General features: G+C 41.2%; 1 protein-coding gene across 2 annotated transcripts in view; it reads right to left on the bottom strand.

The window, feature by feature from the left end:
- Nucleotides 1-24,314, bottom strand: part of PLCD1 (phospholipase C delta 1) — a 381,478-nt gene that overhangs the window by 160,426 nt on the left and 196,738 nt on the right. For both annotated transcript variants that reach the window (XM_053713769.1, XM_053713768.1), the window contains exon 4: nt 1,488-1,617. In XM_053713769.1, the coding sequence (XP_053569744.1) occupies nt 1,488-1,617 (130 nt within the window). The remainder of the gene's footprint in view (nt 1-1,487; nt 1,618-24,314) is intronic.

Raw genomic sequence — 24,314 nt, 5'->3', positions numbered from 1 at the left:
TTGTAACTTAGGTTAGGTTTTATTTTACAGGTAAATTTGTCTTTATTTTAACTAGGTAGCTATTAAATAGTTAATAACTATTTAATAACTATTCTACCTAGTTAAAATAAATACAAACTTGCCTGTAAAATAAAAATAAACCCTGAGATAGCTACAATGTAACTATTAGTTATATTGTAGCTATCTTAGGGTTTATTTTACAGGTATTTAGTTTTAAATAGGAATAATTTAGTTAATTGTAGTAATTTTATTTTGATTTATTTAAATTATATTTAAGTTAGGGGGGTGCTAGGGTTAGACTTAGATTTAGGGGTTAATACATTTAATATAGTTGCAGCGACGTTGGGGGCGGCAGATTAGGGGTAAATAAAGGTAGGTAGGTGTCGGCGTTGTTAGGGACGGCAGATTAGGGGTTAATAAAATTTAACTAGTGTTTGCGATGTGGGAGTGCGGCGGTTTAGGGGTTAATATATTTTTTATAGTGGCGGTGATGTCCGGTTCGACAGAATAGGGGTTAAAAATGTTATTTTAGTGTTTGCGATGTGGGGGGGGGTCTCGGTTTAGGGGTTAATAGGTAGTTTATGGGTGTTAGTGTACTCTTTAGCACTTTACTTAAGAGTTTTATACTACGGCGTTAGCCCATAAAACTCTTAACTACTGACTTTTAAATGCGGTACCAGGCTTGACAGGAGAGGGTTTACCGCTCACTTTTTGGAAGACTCGTAATACCGGCGTTAGGCAAATCCCATTGAAAAAATAGGATACGCAATTGACGTAAGTGGATTTGCGGTATTTTCGAGTCTGGCCAAAAAAGTGAGCGGTACACCTGTACCTGCAAGGCTCGTAACACCAGCGGGCGTTAAAAAGCAGCGTTGAGACCTCTCAACACTGCTTTTTAAGCCTAGCGCAAGACTCGTAATCTATCCGATAGTCTCTCGGACTATATACATACACACACACACACACACACACACAAATATATACATACAAAAACATATATAACATACATATACACACACGTTCATCCCTAGTTCTAAGTCGCCCTGACATAGGATTGAGAACAATGTTATCTATGTGGTACACATGAACTAGCGCTGTCTAGCTCTGAAAACTGTCAAAGTGCACTGAGATAAGAGACAGCCTTCAAGGGCTTAGAAATAAGCATATGAGCCTACCTAGGTTTAGCTTTCAAGAAAGAAATACAGTAGCAATTTTAAAATGCTCTGATGCGCTTGTGTTGTGGGCAAAGACGTAAAGCAGGGGAAGCCATCTGCAGAGAGGTGGTGAGAAAAGCAAAAGTTGTGAGGGGGTCAGCCATCATGCTAAGGGAGGCTAGTGTCTTTCTTGGTTCAGGAACTGTGTTTAGCGGGAATTTAACCAATACATAGTTATGTTCAAGCGATAGTGAAATAATAAAATGCTTAAACACATCAGAGTTATTCATTATTGTTCCTTAATGTCCCTTTAAGCAATTGTTGCACACGTACTTGGAATATTGTCCGGGCGTAGTTATCGTCCGTATGAATATTCACTTCTTGCAAGAAGTTTTTCAGTTCCTTTAAGTTCATCTTGTTGTCCTTATTTTTGTCAGCTATCCGTAAACAGGTGTGAATCCAGCTGTTATATAGCTAAGGACTTTACAGTTTTAAGTCACTTACCAGATAACATTCAGTAATATAATATAATTTATAAGCAGTAGATTTTGTTCTGACAAGTTTGAAATTTCATCCATTTCTCTTCCCCTGTATCATGTGACAGCCCTCAGCAAATCAAATTCATATATGTATACACTGAACTATTGCCCATACTCAGGCCCAGTTTCCATTGAGGTGGTAAATTGTGGAAACTGGTGATCAAAACATTTATCTCCATTAAAGTCTACAGAGAATTTTTATGTTACCACCACTTTCAAAACTTGACTACCTCAATGGAAACTAGGCCTCAGTCAGAGATAATGTCACAAAGTGTGCATATTAAGACTATGCACCATTTGAGAATAAAAGTAAACTGGAAGTTTTTTTAAAATGCATGCACTATCTGAATCATAAGAAAAAACAAACAAAAAAAACACGACTTTAGTGTATGTTGAAACATCAACAAGACAAAAAGCCAAAAATCCAGCACATAATCCCAGTTTTAAAGAAACATGGTACCCATATAGTGTGGCACTTCATAGTGATATCATGTCAAATTATAAAACAAAGATATTTTAACGTATAACCACAGACTGTAATCTGAAGATATGCCAGCATCCAATCAGAATGCGTGTTCTATTTATTAGGAAATAGAAAGCATCACTTTTTCTCATTTCTGCCGCAATATCTACAAAATATCTCAATATTATGTGTAAATCTCACAAGTTCATTTGTAAACCTGGTGGCAATATAAGGAAGTCATGAATGATTGTCGTTAACATTGGCATCAACTACACAAGGGTCCACGTGTGGGTTCTATTTACATAAGTATAAAAAAGGAAATGTATGCTTACCTGATAAATTAATTTCTTTTACGATATACCGAGTCCACGGGTTTCATCCTTTACTTGTGGGATATAATCCTCCTGCTAACAGGAAGTGGCAAAGAGCACCACAGCAGAGCTGCTATATAGCTCCTCCCTTAACTCCTCCCCCCAGTCATTCGACCGAAGGTAAAGGAAGAGAAAGGGAAAGAACTAACAAGGTGCAGAGGTGACTAAAGTTTATAAAAAATAAATCCTGTCTCAAAATGACAGGGTGGCCGTGGACTCGGTATATCGTAACAGAAATTAATTTATCAGGTAAGCATACATTTCCTTTTCTTTTACAAGATATACAGAGTCCACGGGTTTCATCCTTTACTTGTGGGATACCAATACCAAAGCTTTAGGACACGGATGAAAGGGAGGGACAAGACAGGAACCTAAACGGAAGGCACCACTGCTTGAAGAACCTTTCTCCCAAAAATAGCCTCAGAAGAAGCAAAAGTATCAAATTTGGAAAATTTGGAAAACGTATGAAGGGAGGACCCAGTCGCAGCCTTACAAATCTGTTCAACAGAAGCATCGTCTTTAAAAGCCCAAGTGGAAGCCACAGCTCTATTCTAATGAGCCGTAATCTTTTCAGGGGGCTGCTGTCCAGCAGTCTCATATGCCAGACGGATGATGCTTCTCAGCCAAAAAGAGAGAAAGGTAGCCGTAGCTTTTTGACCCCTACGCTTCCCAGAATAAACAACAAACAGGGAAAATGTTTGACGGAAATCCTTGGTCGCTTGTAAATAAAATTTTAAAGAGCGAACCACATCCAAATTATGTAACAAACGTTCCTTCTTAGAGGAAGGATTAGGACACAAGGAAGGAACCACAATTTCCTGATTAATATTCTTATTTGAAACAACCTTAGGAAGGAATCCAGGTTTAGTACACAAAACCACCTTATCAGAATGTAATATAAGATAAGGGAAATCACATTGCAATGCAGAAAGCTCAGAAACTCTTCGAGCCGAAGAAATAGCTACTAAAAACAAAACTTTACAAGATAACAGTTTAATATCTATGGAATGCATGGGTTCAAACGGAACCCCTTGAAGAACCTTAAGAACTAAATTCAAGCTCCATGGCGGAGCAATTGTTTTAAACACAGGCTTGATTCTGATTAAAGCCTGACAAAATGCCTGAACATCTGGGACATCTGCCAGACGCTTGTGAAGCAAAATTGACAAAGCAGAAATTTGTCCCTTCAAGGAACTAGCTGATAATACCTTCTCCAACCCTTCTTGGAGAAAAGACAAAATCCTAGGAATCCTAATCTTACTCCATGAGTAACCTTTGGATTCACACCACTAAAGATATTTAAGCCATATCTTATGGTAAATTTTTCTAGTAACCGGCTTGCGAGCCTGAATCAGAGTATCAATGACCGGCTCAGAGAAACCCCGCTTAGATAAAATCAAGCGTTCAATCTCCAAGCAGTCAGCTGCAGAGAAGTTGGATTTGGATGTTGGAAAGGACCTTGAATGAGAAGGTCCTTTCTCAATGGCAGTCTCCACGGTGGCAGAGACGACATGTCCACTAGATCTGCATACCAGGTCCTGCGTGGCCACGCAGGCGCTATTACTGAAGCCCTCTCCTGTTTGATTCTGGCAATCACACGAGTAAGGAGAGGAAAAGGTGGAAACACATAAGCCAGGTTGAACGACCAAGGTACTGCTAGAGCATCTATCAGTACAGCCTGGGGATCCCTTGACCTGGACCCGTAACGTGGAAGTTTGGCATTCTGTCGAAATGCCATCAGATCCAATTCCGGTGTGCCCCATTGATGAATCAAGGTTACAAACACCTCCGGATGGAGTTCCCACTCCCCCGGATGAAAAGTCTGACGACTTAAAAAATCCGCTTCCCAGTTTTCTACTCCTGGGATAGAGATCGCAGACAGATGGCAAGAGTGAACCTCCGCCCATCGAAATATCTTTGATACTTCTATCATCGCTAGAGAAATCCTTTTTCCCCCCTGATGATTGATATATGCCACAGTCGTGATATTGTCCGACTGGAATCTTATGAATTTGGCCATTGCCAACTGAGGCCACGCCAGCAGCGTGTTGAATATCGCTCTCAGTTCCAGAATATTGATTGGCAATTGAGACTCCACCTGAGTCCACAAACCCTGAGCCTTCAGGGAATTCCAGATTGCACCCCAGCCCAGGAGACTAGCATCCGTCGTTACTATTACCCAAGATGGCCTGCGGAAGCACATCCTTTGGGACAGATTGTCCTGTGACAACCACCACCGAAGAGAGTCTCTGGTCTCTTGGTCCAGATTTATCTGAGGAGATAAATTCGCATAATCCCCATTCCACTGACTGAGCATGCACAGTTGTAGTGGTCTGAGATGAAAGCGAGCAAACGGGATGATATCCATTGCTGCTACCATTAGTCCGATGACTTCCATACACTGAGCCACTGATGGCCGATGAATGGACTGCAGAGCTCGGCAAGCATTTAGAATCTTTGATTTTCTGACTTCTGTCAGAAATATTTTCATGTTTACCGAGTCTATCAGAGTTCCCAGGAATGGAACTCTTGTCTGTGGAACTAGTCAACTTTTTTCTTCATTCACTTTCAAAACGTGAGTTCTTAGAAAGGACAACATGACTTGACGCCTGGATCAAGATATCGTCCAGATAGGGCGCCACTGCTATGCCTCGCGGCCTGAGAACCACTAGAAGGAACCCTAGAACCTTTGTGAAGTTCCTGGGAGCCGTGGACAACCCGAAGGGAAGGGCCACAAACTGATAATGTTTGTCTTGAAAGGCAAATCTTAGGAATTGATGATGATCCTTGTGGATAGGAATGTGAAGGTACGCATCCTTCAGGTCCATAGTGGTCATATATTGACCCTCCTGGATCATTGACAAAATTGTACGAATGGTCTCCATCTTGAACAATGGGACTCTGAGAAATTTGTTTAGACATTTGAGATCTAAAATTGGTCTGAAGGTTCCCTCTTTTTTGAGAACCACGAATAGATTTGAGTAGAACCCCTGCCCCTGTTCCAGTTCTGGAACTGGGCAAATTACACCCATTGTGTAAAGGTCTTTTGCACAGCGTAAGAAACGCCTCTCTTTTTGTCTGGTCTACAGACAGACGTGAAAAATGAAATCTCCCCCTTGGGAGGAAATCATTGAATTCCAGCTGGAACCCCTGGGTCACAATTTCCAATGCCCAGGGATCCTGTACATCCCTTGCCCAAGCCTGAGCAAAGAACGAGAGTCTTCCCCCTACTAGATCCGGTCCGGGATTGGGGGCTGCCCCTTCATGCTGTCTTGGTAGCAGCAGCGGGCTTCTTGGCTTGTTTACCTTTATTCAAGGCCTGGTTAGGTCTCCAGACCGACTTGGATTGAGCAAAGTTCACTTCCTGCTTAATGGAGGAAGAGGAAGCAGAGGATACTCCTTTAAAATGCAGAGGATACTCCTTTAAAATTTCAAAAGGAACGAAAATCATTTTGTTTACCCCTCATCTTGAGGGACTTGTCCTGAGGTAGGGCGTGCCCCTTACCTCCAGTAATGTCAGATAGTATTTCCTTCAGCTCAGGCCCGAATAGGGTCTTACCTTTGAATGGAATAGTTAAAAACTTAGATTTAGATGATACGTCAGCAGACCACGACTTTAGTCATAACGCTCTGCGCGCCAGAATGGCATGCGTTTTTCGCTGCTAATTTTGCAATTTGAAAAGCAGCATCAGTAATAAATGAATTGGCTAATTTAAGAGCCTTTATTCTGTCTAAAATGTCCTCTAAAGGTGTCTCTACCTTCAGAGACTCTTCCAGGGCGTCAAACCAAAAGGCAGCTGCAGTAGTTACTGGAACAATGCAGGCTGTAGGCTGTAAGAGGAAACCCTGGTGAACAAATAGTTTCTTTAGAAGACCCTCTAATTTTTTATCCATAGGGTCTGTAAAAGTACAACTGTCTTCAATGGATATAGTTGTACGCTTAGCTAGAGTAGATATAGCTCCCTCCACCTTAGGGACCAATTACCAGGAGTCCCGTATGGTGTCAGATATAGGAAACATTTTCTTAAAGTTAGGAGGGGGAGAAAACGGTATACCTGGTCTATCCCATTCCCTCTTAACAATTTCCGAAATTCTATTAGGAACCGGAAAAACATCCGTGTAAATAGGTACTTCTAAATATTTGTCCATTTTACACAATTTTTCTGGGGGAACTGTGATAGGGTCACAATCATCCAGAGTCGCCAAAACCTCCCTGAGCAACAGGCGGAGGTGTTCCAGTTTAAATTTAAAGGAGGTGACGTCCGAATCTGTCTGAGGTAATACATTTCCTGACTCTCAAAGTTCTCCCTCAGACATAAAATCCCTAAACCCCAAATCAGAGCATTGTGAGGGTGCATCGGAAATAGCCACTAAGGCATCAGAGGGTTCAGTATTTACATTAATACCTGACCTACTGCGTTTACCCTGCAAACCTGGCAGTTTAGATAGTACCTCTGTAAGGGTAGTAGACATCACTGCAGCCATATCTTGCAAAGTAAAAGAAGTAGACGCATTAGAAGTACTTGGCGTCGCTTGAGTGGGCGTTAAAGGTTGAGACATCTGGGGAGAATTAAATGGCGTATCCTGATTCTCCTCAGACTGAGAATCATCCTTAGACACACTTTCATTACATAAAATATGTTCTTTACATTGTAAGGCCCTTTCAGTACAAGAAGGGCACAACGTAAGAGGGGGTTCCACAATGGCTTCTAAACACATAGAACATTGAACTTCCTCAGTGTCAGTGTTGAACAGGCTATGTAAACACCACAAAGTCATTAAACACTCTATTTAGTGAGATAACACAATTTTTTGAAAAAACAGTACTGCGCCTTTAAGAAAATAAAAAGCGCACAATTTTGCAAAACAGCTTAAAAGTGTTCACATATGTCCAATTTTAAGATAAACCTGCCCTATAATGCAGTCAGATGTTGCATCCCACAGTAACAGAGCAATTAACCCCCTGAGTTATCAATAAAAACAACAAAGTTTATTAGAAAAACTTTATAATCCCCTGCACCACGCTACAGCTCTGCTGTGGCGCTTACTTGCCCCCAGGGATCTTAATCAAGCCTCAAAATCACTCCGGAACACCAGGAGTCAGTTTGGGCCCAACCGGAGCTGAAAATTAGAGTTTGTATGTGAAGAAAACTGCGCCATTGAGGCGTGAAATTAGTCCCCGCCCATCCTCTCCAGAATAAGCTGAGCCTAAACAACCGCAGTAAAGCGGTCAAGCATAAGCCATGCGGGTATAAAAAATAAAGTACTAGCCATGTGGATCCTCTTTAGAGGAAAAGTATAATAACCAGCCACCCATTTTAGATTGATAATAAAATCGTTAGGCTGCCCCAGAGTCACACCATAACATATAAAGTTGCATTAGTCTTGAAAACAAAATAATGCCCAGGATTACAATAATACCCTATTTTCCACAGAATTACTGCTTACCCCTTCCCTCTATGGGAACTATGTCAGCCAGTTCTGATATATCACAGTCTCCTCAGAAATAAATGCTGAACATACCTCAATGCTGCTTGTAGCATGAAAACTGTTCCTCACACTGAAGATTTCTCTAGCATTCCTCAGCACACTGTGGGAACCAACATGGATCTTAGTTACATCTGCTAAGATCATCAATCTCAAGGCAGAAATCTTCTTCCAATGCTGCCTGAGAGAAATAGTACTTACCGGTACCATTTAAAAATAACAAACTCTTGATTGAAGAAATTAAAACTATCATTTTATCACCACTATCACTTTACCCTTTCTATTACTAGCATAGGCAAAGAGAATGACTGGGGGGAGGAGTTAAGGGAGGAGCTATATAGCAGCTCTGCTGTGGTGCTCTTTGCCACTTCCTTTTAGCAGGAGGATTATATCCCACAAGGATGAAACCCGTGGACTTGGTATATCTTGTAAAAAGAAAATCAACAACTACTTTCTTATTTTCTTGCTCCACAAAAACAAAAGATGTGGTAAGATGATTTGATCGAAAAAAAAATTCCCCTAATGTTTATGTATGCTACTGTGTTTTTTTATAAATTACACCCTTCTATAAATAGGAGGTATCAGGTTAGGTAATGTCCCTTTAATGCATCACTGCAAAGAAAAATTTCAGCCACATTACAAGGAACAGTAGGAGAAATATCGGGGTGAAAAAGGTGCCAGAAAAATAAATTAAAATTTTGGGCCGCCCATTGGAGAACACGGGCGGGAGCTGCGGACTCTCCCTGTACAGAAGTAAAGGAAATTATCTGGCATGCATAATTTATGTTTTCCTTCTTAATACAGGGAGAGTCCACAGCTGCATTCCTTACTTGTGGGAAATTATACCTAAGATCCAGAGGACACTGAATGCTAACGGGAGGGTAAAAAAAGAGAGGCAGCCCCTAATCTGAGGGCACCACAGCCTGCAAAACCTTTCTCCTGAAGGCTGATTCAGCAGAAGCAAAAAAATCAAACTTGTAAAATTTGGAAAAAGTATGTAAAGAGGACCAGGTAGCCGCCTTACACGTCTGATCCATAGAGGCATCATCTTTGAAGGCCCAAGAGGAAGCCACTGCTCTCGTAGAATGAGCCGTAATCCTCTGTGGAGTCTTAAGACCCGCTGACTCATATGCTAAGCGGATGATACTCCTCAACCAAAAAGATAAGGAAGTTGAAGAGGCCCTTTGACCCCTACGCTTCCCAGAATAGATAACAAACAGAGAAGAAGTTTGTCTAAATTCCTTTGTAGCCTTTAGATAGAACTTCAAGGCACGAACCACATCCAGATAAAGGAGGAGGATTAGGAGATAAAAAAGGAACCACAATTTCTTGATGTTGTGATTTGACATAAACTTAGGAAGAAATCCTAACTTAGTTCGTGGAACAGCCTTATCCGCATGGAAAACCAGATAAGGAGGGTTGCATTGCAAGGCAGCAATCTCAGAGACTCTGCACGCAGAAGCAATGGCTAAGAGAAAAAGAACCTTCCAAGACAACAACTTAATGTCAACCTCATGCATAGGCTCAAACGGAGCCCGATGCAAAACTTTAAGAAAAAGATTTAAACTGCAAGGAGGAGCATTAGATCTAAACACCAGCCTGATCCTAGTCAGAACCTTAACAAAAGACTGTACATCCGGATGCTCAGCGAGCCTCTTGCGCAGTAAAACAGACAGGGCCGAAATCGGTCCCTTTAAGGAAGCTTAACCTTTACTTTGTCACAATTCAAGAAATTTTCCAGCCTCCAAAACATTAGTTAAAAGACCTTTATTGTCTCATGCAGGGTCCATAATACAAACAACGTTTCAAAACAGCAATTGGTTCTTAGTCATGACTAAGAACCAATTGCTGTTTTGAAACGTTGTTTGTATTATGGACCCTGCATGAGACAATAAAGGTCTTTTAACTAATGTTTTGGAGGCTGGAAAATTTCTTGAATTGTGCCATATGATGGGATGTGGCTTGCCCCTTTTTCCGTGCCCCTGAAGTCTGGTGAGTGGTGCTGGCTTCCTTTGAAGATTTTTAGGATTTGATTAAACCTTTACTTTGTGCCAGGACAAACCACGCTCTTCACACCAGAAAAAGTAGGTCCTCCACACCTTATGATAGATGCAACGAGTACACCTGTTGCATATCTCCGCAAACGCTTCGGGATGGAGAGACCATTCCCCCGGATGAAAAAAAAATTGTCTGCTGAGAAAATCCGCTTCCTAGATGTCCACACCCGGAAAGTGGATTGCTGACAGCGAACAGTTGTGGGTCTTCGCCCACTCCAGAATCCGAGATACTTCCCTCATTGCTAGGGAGCTTCTCGTTCCCCCAGATGGTTGATGTAAGCCACCGATGTTATATTGTTTGATTGGAAACAGATAAATTGGGACGAACCCGGTAGGGGCCAAGCCTTCAGAGCATTGAATATTGCCTGAAGGTCTAGAATGTTGAACGCGATGGAGCTCTCCTCCTGCGTCCACAGGCCCTGCGCCTTCTTGGTGCCCCAAACAGCTCCCCATCCTGAGAGACTTGCGTCCGTAGTCAACGTCACCCAGGATGGTCTTAAAAAGGTTGTCCCTCGGGACAGGTGATCTGGACAGAGCCACCAAGAGAGCGATGCTCTCGACCGGTTGTCCAGAAAAATCTGTGAGACGGATCCAAATGATCGCCGTTCCACTGCCTCAGCATGCACGGACGCAATAGCCTGAGGTGGAAACTGGCAAAGAGAACAATGTCCATGCTGGACATCATGAGACCAATCACCACCATACACTGAGCCACAGATGGCCTTAAGGAGGTCTGAAGGCCAAGACATGTTGAAGCTAGCTTGCAACTTCTCTGGTCTATTAGAAATATTCTCATGTCTATGGAGTCTATTATCGTGCTCAGTAATTCCACCCTGGTGCTTGGAATAAGAGAACTCCTTTCTCTATTTATCTTCCCTCTGTGAGATCGAAAAAGACAGAGGAGAGATTCTGAATGGTCTCTGCCAGACGAAACGATGGTGCTTGTACCAGAATATCGTCCAAGTAGAGAGCTACTGCTACACCCCGGGTTCTGGCGACTGATAGAAGAGCCCCTAGAACCTTCGTAAAAATTCTTGGAGCAGTAGCTGGACCAAACTAAAGTGCAATGAACTGGAAGTGCTGATCCAGGAACGCAAACCTGAGGAACTGGAAGTGTTTTCTGTGGATTGGAAGGTGAAGGAATGCCTCCTTCAGATCTACAGTGGTCATAAACTGCCCTTCCTAAATTAAGGGAAGGATGGACCTTATATTCTCCATCTTGACGAGGGGACATCTAGAAATGTAAGTACTTTAGGTCCAGAACTGGACGGAAAGTTCCCTCCTTCTTTGGGAGCACGAAAATGTTAGAATAGTATCCCAAACCTCTCCCTGCGATAGGCACTGGGACAAAGACTCCAAAGGAGGATAGATCCCTTACGTACTCCAGAAAGGCTTTCCTAGTCCTGAAGACAGGTTGAGAGGATGAATCTGCCCCTGGGTGGAAGAGATTTGAAACCTAACTTGTAACCATGAGCTATGACCGCCAGGACCCAAGGATCCTGCACGTCCCTGAACCAAGCCTCTTAAAGAGCGACAATCTGCCCCCTACAAAATAGGACCGGGGGCCGCCCCTTCATGAGGACTTAGTCTCAGCGGGCTTCTGGCTCTGATTGGATCTTTTCCAGGACTGAGCCGGCTTCCAAGAACTCTTGGTTTTCTCTGGCTTAGCGGAGGCCTCTGACGCTGGGTCTTTATTAGAACTAAAGGAACAAAAATTCCTTAGATTTGTTCTCCTTATCTTACGGTATGAAGGCACCCTTGGCCCCTGAAACCGTGGAGATAGTCAAACAAACTCTTTCCCTTAAAGAAGAGGGAAAGAGACTACACTTAGAAGTTATATCTGTCAGAGCGCCTTACGGGCCTGAACAGAAAACCTGAAGCCTTAGCCATAGGCTAATTAATCTGCGTAATCACAGCACAGATAAAAGAATTTGTAACCCAGAAGGCTGTAATTCTTTTCTGAAAAATGTTGAGGGAACTCCACCTCGATCATTTTCGCGAAGGAAACACACTAAAAGGTCGCCGCTCCAGAAACTGCGGCGACAAGCGCTGCCAGTAAAAGCAAATATCCCATAGGTTGAAACATCCTCTTTAACAGAGTTTCCATCCTTATATCTGGCGGCTCTAAGAATGACGAACTATCCTTACACGGGCTAGTATTACGTGTGGCAAGCGTAAAATAGTGCCAACCAAGTAGGGATGGGAAAAAGAAAACCCACCCTAAGAGAGAGCCCGGAACCGGGATCCTTAAAAGGCAGAGGACGGGAAGGGGAATCTAATCCTGTCCCACTCGTCCTTAATAATGATTACCATCTAATTTAGGACCCAGAGGTTCGTCTGGCAGCTCAGCCTTTGTAACCTCTAATGTAGTCAAAACCTCCTTTAGTAGAAAGCATAAATGTGCAGTCCTAAATCAAAAAACTGGATCCTCCACAGGCGAAGGATTATAGGCAGCAGACTCCAACCCTGAAAGTTCATACTCTGAAGTTTCAGAGAGAACCTCATCCTTGGATAACTGATCAGATATATCCGACACATGACATGATGCCACCTGGGCAGGAGTGCGAGATTTAACCTTTCGCTTGCGCTTAGCATTGCGAGGGAAAACACTAATGGCCGCAGACACCGCCGTGTGAAACTGCGCAATAACGTCTGGTGAAAAAAAGGCCCCCTCCAGATGGAGGATTATCAGTGCAAAGGGAAGCTGCATGTGTATAAAAAGATGCAAGTAGGGTGTGCACCTCACTGGATGAAGACTCCTCAGAGGTGGGCTGCTCAGTGGTATCAAACATGTTAACCTTATTTGATATAATCCCCTTATCAAGGCATATGGAACATAATTGAAAAGGCGGATATTCCAGAGCTCCCTCACAATATAAACAGGCATTACTCTTTGAAACAGAGGGAGAGCCCACTAATTAATCAGAATCCTCCATAGCTAAAGTACGATATGCAGAGGACTACAGAAAAAAACAAACTGTTATTTTAAATTTAAAAAAAAAACTGCACCTTTATACCCCCAATGGCTGGGGCACTCACCACCTCCTATGACCCAGACAGAACAGAGATAAAACTCCTCTCCGGTATTAACTTGGTCAAGAGAAAGGAAATGGGAGCCTCAACCATTCCGGTCACATGGGGGGCAATGCAGGACCATCCCTACTATGAGAAAAAGTGCCCCAAGCTTTTAAGCTGCACAACCTTCAAAGTGAAAGTGAAACCTTTATGTTCTATCTCAGCCTATGAGCCCATAAACATCTTGCACATAAAGCAGCATAAAATCAAATAAAGCATATATGATTAAACCCAACTGTTCATAATCCCCCTCAGGAGATATTAACCCTTGATTCCATATAGATAGGAGTCACACTGTGACCCTGTCTTCTAGCGATTGCAATATATGTAAAAAATGAAACGATCTTACCGGAATCTATGTTGTGGAACAGAAACACGGTCGTTCAAGTTTGACAGATTGCAGCAGCGCTTCTGACATGGACTTGAGTCAAGAAAGCAGGCAGCAAAACTTGTCAACGCTGATTGCTTAAGGAGCTGTTAATATGAGTATAGATGGTTTCGCAGAAAGACTCTCCCAGCATCTCCAGACTCTAACTTTCGTCAATGCTCTCACTGAGAGGCTGACAAGACTACTTAAAACTCCAGTCCCATAGCGAAGAGTACTACCTTCCATAAGAGACTACTCCGAATCTTCCGACACTTCTCTGCCATTCTCCTGTGACGAAAGGCAAAGAATGACTGGGGGATGAGGGAAGTAGGGGAGGTATTTAAGCCTTTGGGCTGGGGTGTCTTTGCCTCCTCCTGGTGGCCAGGTTCAGTATTTCCCACAAGTAAGGAATGCAGCTGTGGATTCTCCCTGTATTAAGAAGGAAATGTACATCTAATATAGAATAGTAATTAAAAGGGAAATTAAACTTTTTTCTTATATGATATAGGTGGTTTAGTGCATAGAATTTTAAAACACTTTTTAGTTTACTTCTATTATATTTGCTTCTGAATCATGAACATTTAATTTGACTTTACTGTCCCTTTAATTGAGGTTATATCATCATCTTTTTACGCTGCGGACATCCACGGTCCCTTATAAAGTACTAAAATAGTGGATCTTTTTGGATTATCTGGCCGGTTTTCCTGTTTTCCTGGTAGCAGTTCACTTGTTGCCAACTGTGGATCGTTATCCCAGCAATTACATTGTGACACTTTCCGTGCAAGTATCATTTCTATATTAGTACTTGTCACTTATTTTATGTCATGTTTTTGCATATGTGAATACACATATATGTGGTTTTTATTAAATTTTTCAATATAAATTTTATTGAGTAATTAATTTATTTATTAGCGCTGTCTTATATTTTTCCCTTTCTTAACAGGATATATACATAAAATACTTCTCAATCTTTTTTAAGATAGCAGCTTCATAAATGTATTAATTTAAACTGTTGTTATTTATACAACATATAGTTTAATACATCAACGATAATTGTATTTTGAAATATTTGTATAAATATCTTATGATATACCACACTTATTGTGAGTTTAAAAATAAGATATACATATATTCTATACTAGCGACTAATAGAATAGAGGTGCTCTCTTACATTTTCTATTTTATAAAGTACTAAAATTAGATAAGTGACACTATTTAGAATAAACTTTATTTATTTGAAATGCTATGGATGGGGACACTTGAAAGTAATCTATGAAGCTTTACTTGGACATAAAAATGGTATTTAAAATAACAGAGATTTAGGGTTATCTCTGCAGCCTTTTTGTAAGGGTTCAACAAATTTTTATTTATTTAAAACAGCATTGTTCTTGTTGTATCTGGTTTTTCTAATGCCTACAACTGTACCTGCTGAGGCATTAAAGGGACAGTATACACCAATTTTCATTTAACTGCATGTAATAGACTCTACTATAAATAAAAAAACTAAATTTATGCTTACCTGATAAATTACTTTCTTTTACGATATGACGAGTCCACGGATTTCATCCTTACTTGTGGGATATTAACCTCCTGCTAACAGGAAGTGGCAAAGAGCACCACAGCAGAGCTGTATATATAGCCCCTCCCCTCCTACTGGTGCTGCGTCACTAGTGGCTACCGGTGCTGCGTCACTAGACGCACAAGACGCCATTTGATACAAGCGTGCAGCTAGAGCTGGAGAGTGACGGAGGACCTTGGCGGGAGCTCAATACACAGAGTTTTTCACCCCATGCAAAGAAGCAGAGTCTAGCCGCCGCAGTAAACACGCCTGCCTGAGTCCGCGACGCTACCACTCTTGGCAGACTCATCCTGCCTGAGTACAGCCGCAGAGAGCAGCGGCGCTGACGTCGTACAAGAATAAACAAATCTTCACTGCTTGGTCCGGTAACCCACTGTTAGGCCTAATTTGTCTATTGGCCATGGACACTTTGTTTGTTATGCATTCCATACTTTTCTGTGCTTATTAACCTGTGGTTGTGGATGGAGTTATATTGAGTACATTACTCTTTTGTCAGTATTTATCTAGCTAGCTGGGTATATCTAGTCTGGTGTTTTTTCCTTGGTTGGAGGGTGAAGAAGGCTAGTATTGAATAAAGGCTAAAACTGTTTAAAAGGAAAACAAGCTGATACATCGGTGAGCTAGCTAAGTAAGTCCCTCACAATAAAAAAAGAAAGAATATCCAGTGAGGCAACCTGGATTAGCTGGTATATACTGGCATCCCATACTGCAGTGACTTGCTCTATATATACGGTCTCCTGGCTCTTTTAAAAACATAGGGTATAACAAGTCTGGTCTATCTGGGTAGGGTGAAGATTGGATGGGATAAGGCTTAAATTGGTATCATAACATCTTGAGTGAAGGCGCTGTTGGGCCAATCTGTCTTTGCCATATGTGTAAGTCCCTCATAGTGTGACCAGTGAAGCAACCCTTTGAAGTACCACGCCAGGGTTATGGCAATTCCTTGTATTCTGGATGGCATTATTGCAGTATTCTGAGATTGGATCAGGAAAGGAGGCCTGTATAATAAATGGCATAAATGAAGGCATAAAAGGGTTTTTTCTGATTAGAGTTTTGGATCTTCCAGGCCAGAAAGGTTATGCAAAAAGGCCCGAAGCTTTCCTATCCTGGAAAATTCTGCGGCAGGGTGAAGAAACGTGTTCTGGCATATAAATATAAACTGGGACAATCGTGTCAGTACATTCTATCTGGGTTGTTTATCCTTCTACATTTGCTGCTGCTGAGTGCTGCGCAGAGAGAATATAAAAGTGGAAATTTGAAGCTATTTGTCTCAAGACATTTGTCAGCACAAAAGTTGCTCTCTAATGAACTTCTCCTGACTGTTTAAAGGGACATTATACACTCATTTTTTCTTTGCATAAATGTTTTGTAGATGATCTATTTATAAAGCCCATAAAGTTTGTTTTTTTAAAAATGTATAATTTTGCTTATTTTTAAAGAACATTGCTCTGATTTTCAGACTCCTAACCAAGCCCCATAGTTTTATGTGAATACTGACGTATACCTACTCCAGCTTGCTCCTGTTTGTGTAAAGGGTCTTTTCATATGCAAAAGAAGGGGGGGGGGAGTGTCTTATTTCGCACTTGCAGTGGGCTTTCCAACTGCCTTTTCAACAGAGCTAAACTGAAAGCTTCTAAGTAAGTTTTTATACCATTTTATACTGGATTTTTATATCAGTATCTGTGCATCTTATTCTTTATAGTAGTGTCTATTACATGCAGTTATATGAAAATGAGTGTATACTGTCCCTTTAATGGCGTTATCTCCCCATTATATATAAGTGAAATACTGTAAAGTCATGTAAAGTTTTGTAAGGCTCTGGCTGCTTCTGGTAAATCAGAGGCAATTGTGTAAATAGCACTGTATGGCACTAGGCTATAATATAGTGTCAGGATATGGCAGGGCATGGTATATAATTCTGTATATGTTGCTGTTAGTATTGCTTCTTAGTACAAAATCTATTATACTGTGTTATTTATGCCAGTTCTGCTTTTTTATATCCGTCTTCCAGTTATATACCAGCTGTCTAGAAGCTAGGACGCTACTACATTGTATTATTTATTTATTTTTATTTTTTTCCCTTTCACATATATATATCATTGGTTAAATTTTTGTAAAGATAGATAAACACGTAGGGGTTTAGCTCACTTGAAAGTCGATAATTAAAAGGAGGCGTAAACTTTCTTGAGGTAGAGATACCCAAACTGCACTTTATTTTATTGGTTAGCTAGGTGGCTATTAATACTTGTAAAACTTACCGAAAAGAAATTTGTGATCATATGCTAGACACGCATGTAATACTCTACTATACATAAAAAAACTAAATTTATGCTTACCTGATAAATTACTTTCTTTTACGATATGACGAGTCCACGGATTTCATCCTTACTTGTGGGATATTAACCTCCTGCTAACAGGAAGTGGCAAAGAGCACCACAGCAGAGCTGTATATATAGCCCCTCCCCTTCCCCTCCACCCTCATTCATTCGGCCGAAGGTTATAGGAAGAGAAAAGGAAAGGCTAAAAAGGTGGAGAGGTGACTGAAGTTTTCAAAAAATAAAATAAACCTGTCTTAAAATAACAGGGAGAGCCGTGGACTCGTCATATCGTAAAAGAAAGTAATTTATCAGGTAAGCATAAATTTAGTTTTCTTTTACAAAGATATGACGATTCCACGGATTTCATCCTTACTTGTGGGAAACCAATACCAAAGCAATAGGACACGGATGAAAGGGAGGGACAAGACAGGAACCTAAACGGAAGGCACCACTGCTTGAAGAACCTTTCTCCCAAAGATAGCCTCAGAAGAAGCAAAAGTATCAAATTTGGAAAAAGTGTGAAGGGACGACCAAGTCGCAGCCTTACAAATCTGTTCCACAGATGCATCGTTTTTAAAAGCCCATGTGGAAGCCACAGCCCTAGTAGAATGAGACGTAATTATTTCAGGAGGCTGCTGATCAGCAGTCTCATATGCCAGGCGGATGATACTTCTCAGCCAAAAAGAAAGAGAGGTAGCCGTAGCTTTCTGACCCCTACACTTTCCAGAATAAACAATGAATAATGAAGATGATTGACAGAAATCCTAAGTTGCCTGTAAGTAAAACTTTAAGGCACGGACCATGTCCAAGTTATGTAACAGATGCTCCTTCTTAGAAGAAGGATTAGGACACAAGGAAGGAACAACAATTTCCTGATTAATATTCTTATTCAAAACAACCTTAGGAAGGAACCCAGGGTTGGTACGTAAAACCACCTTATCAGAATGAAATATGAGATAAGGCGAATCACACTAATGCTGAAAGCTCAGAAACTCTTCGAGCAGAAGAAATAGCAACCAAAAACAGAACTTTCCAAGATAATAGTTTAATATCTATGGAATGCATAGGTTCAAACGGAACCCCTTGCAGAACTCGAAAAACTAAATTCAAACTCCAGGGAGGAGTAATAGGTCTAAATACAGGCTTAATTCTAGATAGAGCCTGACAAAAAGACTGAACATCTGATACATTTGCCAAACGTTTGTGAAACAGAATTGACAAAGCTAAAATTTGTCCCTTTAAGGAACTTGCTGATAACCCTTTCTCCAATCCTTCTTGGAGAAAAGACAAAATCCTAGGAATCCTAACTTTACTCCATGAGTAACCCTTGGATTCACACCAATAAAGATATTTACGCCATATCTTATGATAGATCTTTCTAGTGACAGGCTTTCTAGCCTGTATCAAAGTATTGATAACTGAATCAGAGAATCCTCGCTTCGATAAAATCAAGAGTTCAATCTCCACACAGTCAGTTGCAGAGAAATTGAGAAAAATGAGAAGGTCCTGTTTCAACGGAAGTTTCCACGGTGGCAGAGAGGACATGTCCACTAGATCCGCATACCAAATCCTGCGTGGCCACGCAGGCGCTATCAGGATCACTGAAGCTCTCTCCTGTTTGATTCGAGCAATCACGCGTGGGAGGAGAGGAAACGGCGGAAACACATAAGCTAGGCTGAACAACTAAGGTACTGCCAAGGCATCTATCAGTTCGGCTTGAGGATCCCTTGACCGGGATCCGTATCTTGGAAGCTTGGCATTCTGACGAGATGTCATCAAATCCAATTCCGGTCTGCCCCATCTGAGAATCAATGAGGCAAATACCTCCGGGTGAAGTTCCCACTCCCCCGGATGAAAAGTCTCTCGACTTAGAAAATCTGCTTCCCAGTTCTCTACCCCTGGGATGTAGATCGCTGACAGAGTGGGCCTGTGCCCAACTGATTATCTTGGATACTTCTATCATCGCTAAGGAACTCCTTGTTCCCCCCTGATGATTGACATATGCCACAGTCGTTATGTTGTCCGACTGGAATCTGATGAATTTGGCCGAAGCCAACTGAGGCCATGCCTTAAGCGCATTGAATATTGCTCTCAGTTCCAGATTATTGATTGGAAGTAGAGACTCCACCTGAGTCCAAACACCCTGAGCCTTCAGGGAGTTCCAAACTGCACCCCAGCCCAGAAGGCTGGCATCTGTTGTCACTATCACCCACGAGGGTCTGCGGAAACAAGTCCCCTGGGACAGATGATCTGGCGACAACCACCAAAGAAGAGAGTTTCTGGTCTCTTGAACCAGAATTATCTTTGGAAATAAATCTGCATAATCCCCATTCCACTGACCGAGCATGCACAGTTGCAGTGGTCTGAGATGAAAGCGAACAAACGGAACGATGTCCATTGCCGCTACCATAAATCCGATAACCTCCATACACTGAGCCACTGATGGCTGAGGAATGGACAGAAGTGCTCAGCAAGCATTCAAAATCTTTGATTTTCTGACCTCCGTCAGAAATACTTTCATGGCTACCGAGTCTATCAGAGTTCCCAAGAAAGGAACCCTTGTCTGTGGAACAAGTGAACTCTTCTCTATGTTCACCTTCCAGCCGTGAGTTCTCAGAAAATACAACACTGTGTCCATGTGAGATTTTGTCAGATGATATGTTGACGCCTGAATCAGAATATCGTCCAGATAAGGCGCCACCGCTATCCCTTGCGGTCTGAGAGCCGCCAAAAGAGACCGTAGAACCTTTGTGAAGACTCTGGGTGCTGTGGCCAACCCGAAAGGAAGAGCCACGAACTGATAATGTTTGTCAAAGAAGGCAAACCTTAGAAACCGATGATGATCTTTGTGGATTGGAATATGAAGGTAAGCATCCTTCAAATCCACGGTAGTCATATATTGACCCTCCTGGATCATTGGCAAAAGCGTTCGAATGGTCTCCATCTTGAATGATGGAACTCTTAGAAATTTGTTTAGACACTTGAGGTCCAAAATGGGTCTGAACGTTCCCTCTTTTCTGGGGACCACAAATAGGTTTGAGTAAAACCCCTGTCCCTGTTCCAATTTTGGAACAGGACAGATTACTCCCATAGTAAAAAGGTCTTTTACACAGCGTAAGAACGCCTCTCTCTTTATCTGGTTTGCAGATAATTTTGAAAGATGAAATCTCCCTCTTGGGAGAAAATCCTTGAATTCCAATTGATAACCGTGGGTCACTATTTCTAGTGCCCAGGAATCCTGAACATCTCTTGCCCAAGCCTGAGCAAAGAAAGAAAGTGTGCCCCCTACTAGATCCGGTCCCGGATCGGGGGCCACCCCTTCATGCTGCTTTGTGGAAGAAGAAGAAGCGGGGGGTCCTCCTTTAAAGTTCCGAAAGAAACGAAAATGATTCCGTTTACCCCTCATTTTAACCGACCTATCCTGAGGTAGGGCATAGCCCTTACCTCCTGTAATATCAGAAATGATCTCCTTCAATTCTGGCCCAAAAAGGGTCTTACCTTTATAGGGAATAGCCAAAAGCTTATGTTTTGATGACACATCAGCAGACCAAGATTTGAGCCACAATGCTCTACGTGCTAAAATAGCAAATCCTGCATTTTTTGCCGCTAATTTAGCAATTTGAAAAGCGGCATCAGTAATAAAAGAATTAGCTAGCTTAAGAGCCTTAATTCTATCTAGAATGTCATCTAATGGAGTCTCAACCTTAAGATACTCTTTTAGAGCCTCAAACCAAAAAGCTGCTGCAGTAGTTACTGGAACAATGCAAGCCGTAGGTTGTAAAAGAAATCCCTGATTAACAAATAATTTCTTTAGTAGACCCTCTAATTTCTTATCCATAGGATCCTTGAAAGCACAACTATCCTCAATGGTTATAGTAGTACGCTTAGCTAGGGAAGATATAGCTCCCTCTACCTTAGGGACCGTTCACAATCATCCAGAGTCGCTAAAACCTCCCTAAGCAACAGGCAGAGGTGTTCAAGCTTAAATTTAAATGGCATAGCATCCGAATCTGTCTGAGGCAAAACATTCCCTGAATCAGAAATTTCACCCTCAGACAGTAATTCCCTGATCCCCAACTCAGAGCACTGTGATGGAACATCAGAAATAGCTAATAAAAAATTAGAGGATTCAGTATTTACATTAATACTTGACCTACTGCGTTTACCCTGCAACACTGGTAATTTAGACAATACCTCTGTAAGGGTAGTTGACATAACTGCAGCCATCTCCTGCAGAGTAAAGGAATTAGACGCACTAGAAGTACTAGGAGTCGCTTGTGTGGGCATAAAAGGTTGTGACACTTGGGGAGAATTTGATGGCATATCCTGATTCTCTTCAGACTGAGAATCATCCCTAGACACACTTTATTTAAAATATGCTTTTTACATTGTAAAGCCCTTTCAGTACAAAAGTTACACAATGTTAGAGGGGGGTTGCACAATAGCTTCTAAACACATAGAACAATGAGAAACCTCAATGTCAGACATGTTGAACAGACTAGTAATACCACAAAAGTCGTTTAAACACTTATTTATAGCATAAAATAAACATTAGAAAAAGCGTGTACTGTGCCTTTAAGAAAAGAAAAAGTGAACAATTTTTCCAAAATGCACAAAAAACGTTAAATTATTCCCAAATTTAACTTAATATCGTTCGTTAATCCAAAAATTACTGCACTCAGAAGCAAGGGCAGAAATAAGGCTTTAGAAGTACTTGTCAACATGTAGTCAAAAGATAGATAAAAATACACTCTGCACCTCGCCACAGCTCTGCTGTGGCGCCTACCTGCCCCCAGGGTACTTCGAATCAAGTTTCCAACCCTTCAGACCAGCTACACAGTCCAGGAGCCACCGAGTTACTGTTTGCTGCTGCTAAGCCTGAAGAAATTGCGCCAAAATAGGCTCCGCCCCTTAAGGTCAAAAGTCAGAGTAGGCCCAAACAACACCACATGGAAATGCAGTTTTGCACTAAAGTAAAAATACACACACAATATAACCCTCAAGCATAAAACCAATAAGTTTTAAGTGCCAAAAATAAAAAACATAAAACATCGTTTTTTATATTGTCTCCCATGTAACATATTGCCCAAATAACAACTAATGATAAATATAAAATAGGGACTCCAGTAACACCCCTCTTATTAAAATAGGTTTTACTGCTTACCCCATTCCCATACAGGGAAATAATGCCCGCCAGTTCTGATACACCAAGTCTCCTCAGAAAAAAAGGCTGCACATACCTTAATGCTGCTTGTAGCATTAAACCGGTCTCCACACTGAAGATGTCTCATGGTTACCTTCAGAAGTCTTGTGGGAACCAGCGTGGATCTTAGTTACAAATGCTAAGATCATCAAACCTCAGGGCAGAAATCTTCTTCCATATCCCCCTGAGGAAAATAGTACACACCGGTACCATTTAAAATAAAAAAACTTCTTGATTGAAGAAACTAAAACTAACACCTCACTTTACCATGTCTTCCTAGTATAACACAGGCAAAGAGAATGACTGAGGGTGGAGGGGAAGGGGAGGGGCTATATATAAAGCTCTGCTGTGGTGCTCTTTGCCACTTCCTGTTAGCAGGAGGTTAATATCCCACAAGTAAGGATGAAATCCGTGGACTCGTCATATCTTTGTAAAAGAAATATGCACAGATACTGATCTACAAATCCAGTGTAAAAACTTTTAAAAACTTTCTAAGAAGCTCAGAGTTCATGAGGTTAGACTGGGACACCCACTGAAAGTGGCTTGGGAAACAGGAACAACGGACACCCCCCCCTGCCGCATTTGAAAAGACAGATTATACAAACAGGAGCTGTAGGAGTCTGTAGACATCAGTATACAGCTAAAACTTTGGGGCTTGGTGTCTGAAATTCAGCACAATGTTTTTAAAAAATAAGCAAAACTATAGATTGTTACAAAAACACTCCTATGTCCCTTTAATGGGCAATTAAAGTATTTTTTATCCATACATATCAGCTATCACTCTATTGCACAAGATATGCCTTTAAAATAAATGTTTTTAAAATATTTAAACTGTCATTTTGTTAGAAAATATTACATTGTATTAAAGGGATATGAAAATCAAATGTTTTCCTTTATTTTAAATAGCTTTCCAATTTACTTCTAATATCTAATTTGCTTAGTTCTCTTGGCATCCTTTGTTAGGTAGGCTCAGGAGCCAGCTGCTGATTGGTGGCTGCACATACAGTATATGCCTTTTGTTTCTGGCGTACTTATGTGTTCAGCTAGCTCCCAGTATTGCTGCTTCTTCAGCTAGCTCCCAGTATTGCTGCTTCTTCAATAAAGGATATCAAGATTATTAAGCACAATTGCTAATTGAAGTATATTGGAAATTTGTTTAAAATGTATGCTTTATCTGAATCATGAAAGTTTAATTTTGGATTTTGTGTAACTAAAGTCCAGACACACCGCATTAAAAGGCCTTTTGAGTTTAGCTTATCTTCTTTGTTGTAGCCAAATAGGATAAGATACAAAGAAGTTGCTACACTGATCAAACATTATAGGTTCAGGGTCTGAATCCTGCACGGTGCCCTCCAGCCTCTCTGGAAACATAAGGAAAAAACATCATTGTCACAGGAAAAGCAGTCAAAATAACACTGAAAAATGGTTTTCCTGCTTATATTCAAAAATGTTATGAGGCACAGAGTGTGATGTTCCTTTAAATACCTTACTAGGGTTACAGAACATGTGCAGCTTGGTTGGGACTGGGAGATCACCAGGCAGTGTTCAACTGACAGCTTCATTATGAGAGAGAGCTGACATGCGCCTATAATTTGTAAATACCGTAACACTTTTTATTGTGAGAATGTACATTTTCATTCTCACCTACATGCACATTTGAATGAGTTTTTGGATAGGTGTCCATTGATTTTTTTTTTTTAT

Source organism: Bombina bombina, chromosome 5, assembly GCF_027579735.1.
Source record: "Bombina bombina isolate aBomBom1 chromosome 5, aBomBom1.pri, whole genome shotgun sequence".
In the NCBI taxonomy this organism is placed as follows: domain Eukaryota; kingdom Metazoa; phylum Chordata; class Amphibia; order Anura; family Bombinatoridae; genus Bombina; species Bombina bombina.
Note: the sequence above shows the minus strand (reverse complement) of the source record. Positions and strands in the feature narration are given on the sequence as shown.